General features: G+C 37.1%; 1 protein-coding gene across 1 annotated transcript; it reads left to right on the top strand.

Moving 5' to 3' along the window:
- Nucleotides 1–327: 327 nt before the first annotated feature.
- Nucleotides 328–2,369, top strand: LOC122004124 (probable protein S-acyltransferase 22). The gene is made up of 6 exons (XM_042559053.1): nucleotides 328–681; nucleotides 759–830; nucleotides 1,052–1,180; nucleotides 1,277–1,357; nucleotides 1,695–1,889; nucleotides 2,352–2,369. The coding sequence occupies exons 1-6, from the start codon at nucleotides 556–558 to the stop codon at nucleotides 2,367–2,369; spliced, it is 621 nt and encodes a 206-aa protein (XP_042414987.1). The 5' UTR covers nucleotides 328–555.
- Nucleotides 2,370–4,547: the final 2,178 nt, after the last annotated feature.

Here is a 4,547-nt window from a genome sequence, read left to right as displayed (position 1 = left end):
GGTTTCAATTGGCAATGAGGTGACATAGTAGGTTTCAACCGACAAAGAGGAACACTTCAGTTTTGTTCTTTTTCGTGTGCCAGTTGGCAGATGGAATGAATTTTTTTCCCTGTGCCAACCAGCATGGACAAAATTTAAAACTTCGAGGCTTCTAAAGTTGTTGGTCTCTTCCTGATCAATACTTTTAATCTTCCATCTTAACTAAGGTAATATTTCTTCGCCATTTCGTGTTCTGATGTTTGGATTGCTATGGATGGAGAAGTTGTGCAATAATTCAGAGTGATGCCACCGTTGGGATTCGAGGTGATAAGTTGCAAATTTCTAGGCTAACCAAAACAATGTGGGTGCTTCTCATGTGGTGTGGTAGGATGTCTTAAAAAGAATAGGACAGTAAGATGAGTAATTTACTTTTTTTGATTGCTTGATCAGATGGCCTTTGGACAAATGCATAACCATAAAAGATGGATAATTCAGAATATTGGTTATTAGGGAGAAAGGTGATAGAGATCTCATTTACGATGAGCCACACAATCTTTTCAAGAAAATAAAGTTCTTATGTGCTTTATATTAACTTGGTTTTTCTCTAATGATTTCTATCTGTTTGTATTGCAGGTTCTAAAATATAGTAAGCATTGTAGAGTCTGTGACAAATGCGTTGATGGCTTTGATCATCATTGCAGGGTGAGGGTTTTCTCCATTCACAACCTTATATGTTTTGTTATCTTGTAGTAATATGCAGTATTCATCTTTCCTTGTAGTGGATCAATAACTGCATAGGAAGAAAAAATTACAAAAGGTTCTTCATCCTCATGGTGTTTGCTCTTCTCTTGGTAAGCACAAATATTTCCTACCATTCCAATAGTTGTATTCATTAATCATAGTGATTGACACTATTTTCTTAGTGTAGATTTATCATCTGTGTGCATCAACTTAGAAGATACTATTTTCTTAGTACGTGAAGGACCTGATACATAGAATGTATTTTATGTCAGGTCCTTTTCATTCTGATTGACTATTGATTGGTCTCCATGCTTTGTGCACCTTGGGCCAGCTTATTCTGCAGTGGGCTGTTGGGATGCTTGTGCTGATACTGTGTTTTGTTGAGAGAAGGAGATTTTCTGCTGAAATTGTTTCAAAGCTGGGTAGTAGCTTTTCCTTGGCACCCTTTATCATTGTGGTGGTGAGTACTCAGAAGAGAAAATGAATGAAAATCACACATCATAATGAGGATTTTTCAAGGTTCTGATACTAATTTGATAATGTCTCTATAATGCAGGCTGTGTGCACTTTATTAGCCATGGTTGCTACTCTTCCAGTTGCACAACTTTTCTTCTTCCATATTCTTTTAATAAAAAAGGTACACTACTTTCATATTTCTACTTGTGACACAGCAAACACTACCAGTTACACAGCTCCTACATTTATATAAAACAAACCTATGTATCCGGTCAAATATCTCTATTTCAAGGAATATATCTTTTATATTTTCAAATTCTTTGCATTCATCCATACACTGAGCATTACTGAAACTTATTATCCAACTGAACTATTACAGCTTGTTATTTAACTGATAGATTTTCCATAGTGGAAAACAAATAGTAGAATTTGAACGATATGGTGTTGTTTATTCATCAATTCTGGAGAAAATTGACACTTTAACTAGCTCATGCTACTCTACATGGATGCGCTTACAGGGAATCAGCACCTATGATTACATTATTGCTTTGAGGAAGCAAGATCAGGAGCAGGAGCAACTTGCTGTTGGTGGGCAGCAAAGTCCGCAAATGTCCCAAGTGAGCTCTTTTACTGGACTAAGCAGCACCAGTTCTTTCAATCAATTCCATCGCGGTGCATGGTGTACTCCGCCAAGATTATTCCTTGAGGATCAGGTATCATACTTTCATTATTTAGAAAGTTATTGTGAATGTAATTTACCATGGTTAAGATTATTTTTGAAAAACCTTTTAATAAGATTTTTTTTACTGTACGAGGCAAATCCATTTAATTAAAAGTTTTTTTTTGGTAAAAAAGCCTAGTTGTAAATCTTTATCAGCACTTCATTCATTTCTCCTTATTCATCATTATCGTATTTTTGAATAAAAATTGAAATAACAAATGTAATCCACTTGCTTATTGTACACTTGGTTCAATGGTTAGCGAACTTAGGTGTGTGCTGTTTGAATTTTGTTTTCATGCATTGACCTCTTTAGATGATTTGTTTCTTGTGAACCTATTTTGAAAGATGCAATATATCTTTTAATATGGGTAGTTAATGTTGTTATAATTAACCCGTTTTTATGGAATTTCGTGAACTAAGAATCTTGTAAACTGCATGCGATTTCTTATTCAAGCTCTCGCTGGAAAGCTAACCAAAATCAACTTAGTTGATCATTAGCTATTCATAAATTGAACTGCATTCACATTTCCATTGCCAACTTCTGACTTCTGAGAATTTGATAGTAGGATAATGTCTACAGTTTGTTAATATATATATTTCCATGACGCATGGGTGTTGGAAGGGAATAGAATGTCGTCCTCGATTTTGGGACTGTGAATGTGTCATGTCAAGTTGAACTTTTACCTTGCTTCAGCTCAATTGTGTAAATAATTGTCAATCTCATGGTATAACTTAAGTTAGATTCTATTACAGAAATTCTAGTTCAAAATTAATTCTAGTTCAAAATTAATGTCAATAGCACTCGTTGCTTTTTCACGTTCGTTTAAAAACAATTGAGTAAAATGCAGCAGAATATAAGTTAAGTAAAAACAATTGCTAACACAGTTTATTTTTACTTGGTTCGGAGTCTACAGCACTCCCGCTTGGTTAATATATATGCTTAGAACTTGTAAAGACAGGTCAAACATTAATATGCTTGGTTAATATATCCATCTACAGCACTCCCGCTTTTTCCTCTAAATATGATTTTCATTTAGCACAGAACTAATGCCAATTTTTTTATTTTGATGCAGTGTTTAAAGAGCTTGAGTAGAAGTTGGCCCTAAAGAAAACTTGTCAGTTACGATATAAACACACTTACGGTATGAATTACATGTATATATAACATTGACATATTATTTAGTACGAGATTTACATGTATGAAAGTTTTCATACAAAATTTCTTGATTGCCTACAACCCCAGGTGTGCTGATGACAAGTTGAAGAAGATGGCTCTAAGAGTGATAGCTGAAAGCCTTTCAGAAGAAGAGATTGCTGGACTTAAAGAAGCAATTCCATGCGATGGACACCAACAACAGCGGTTAGTCAATGATGAGGTTTTGTAAAACTTGTGTGTTTGAAAAATTATTGTCATGAAGTTAAGGATAACTTGTATGATACAAATTTAATTTGTGGATCAATATGTATACATTTTGTTTGTATAATATAAAGTTTTATTTATTTGTTAAATAGTCTTATTATAAAAATGATTGTGGTTGTGGATATTCAATTATATGTAAATTTTGAGTATTTTTTATAATTTTTGCTATTTAATTAAGAAAAACACTATTTTTTATAAATTTAAAAAGACAACGTTTTTAAGTAATAAAAGACAACGCTTAAAAAATAATGTCTTTGAGACCAACCACAACGCTTTTAAAGCGTTGTCTTTGATATGTGCATTTTTACAACAGCATCTTTAACAACGCTTTTTAAGAACGAATAGACAACGCTTAAAAAGCGTTGTCTTTGTGACTAACCACAACGCTTTTAAAGCGTTGTCTTTGATATGTGCATTTTTACAACAGCATCTATAACAACGCTTTTTAAGAACGAAAAGACAACGCTTAAAAAGCGTTGTCTTTGTGACCAACCACAACGCTTTTAAAGCGTTGTCTTTGATATGACTTTCTACAACACCATCTACAACATCACTTTTTAAGTACATACGACAACGCCAAAAAAACGTTGTTGTTTAGCTTTTTTCTTGTAGTGATGCCATGGGGTGATGCCGGCGGCGGAACGATACTCACCAGGGGCTATGGAGAGGGTGCTCTCATGGGTGTTGTGGTCGGCAGAGGCTGAGAGGGAGAAAAGGAGGCGATGGTTGGCTATGGCATGAAGGCGAGCTACAACACCAGTGGCGGCTCAGATGGCTAAGGCTATGAAGAGAGAAGAAGTGGAGAGAGGCAGAGTTAGTGTCATCGTTCGGCCGTGAACAGTGGAGAGGAGGCTATTCGGCAATGGAGGAGGCTGTACGCGTGTAGGGAGGCGATGGTGAAGCGTGTGGCGAGCAGCAAGGGAGACGGCGAGCAACCATTAGCAGTGACCTGGTCGCGGGAGAGAGAGGAAGGGACGACGACGTCCTCGCGTAGGTCTAGGCGGCGGCGATGGAGTGAGGGGGAGGAGGCATTGGAGTGTGTGGCTTTTGTGGCAGCGGAAGAGCCCAGCCCCCCTGTGTGAGGCAGCGGTGGTGAGTACAGAGGAAGAAGGAAAGGATATTGTGGTCGGCGGCGTCTGTCGCGGTGTCGATGTGCAGGAGGCATCAGACGGAGAGGCGATATGAACCCAGCCTCGTGACGAAGGCATACGTGAGAGAAGGGTATGGAAG

This window comes from Zingiber officinale, chromosome 7B (genome assembly GCF_018446385.1).
Source record: "Zingiber officinale cultivar Zhangliang chromosome 7B, Zo_v1.1, whole genome shotgun sequence".
In the NCBI taxonomy this organism is placed as follows: Eukaryota; Viridiplantae; Streptophyta; class Magnoliopsida; order Zingiberales; family Zingiberaceae; genus Zingiber; species Zingiber officinale.
Note: the sequence above shows the minus strand (reverse complement) of the source record. Positions and strands in the feature narration are given on the sequence as shown.

Coding starts and splice junctions, on each gene's coding strand:
- LOC122004124 (XM_042559053.1), top strand. CDS start 556: ATGTGCTTTATATTAACTTGGTTTTTCTCTAATGATTTCTATCTGTTT. Junction 1,181..1,276: donor CACCCTTTATCATTGTGGTG/GTGAGTACTCAG, acceptor TCTATAATGCAG/GCTGTGTGCACTTTATTAGC. Junction 1,358..1,694: donor ATATTCTTTTAATAAAAAAG/GTACACTACTTT, acceptor ATGCGCTTACAG/GGAATCAGCACCTATGATTA.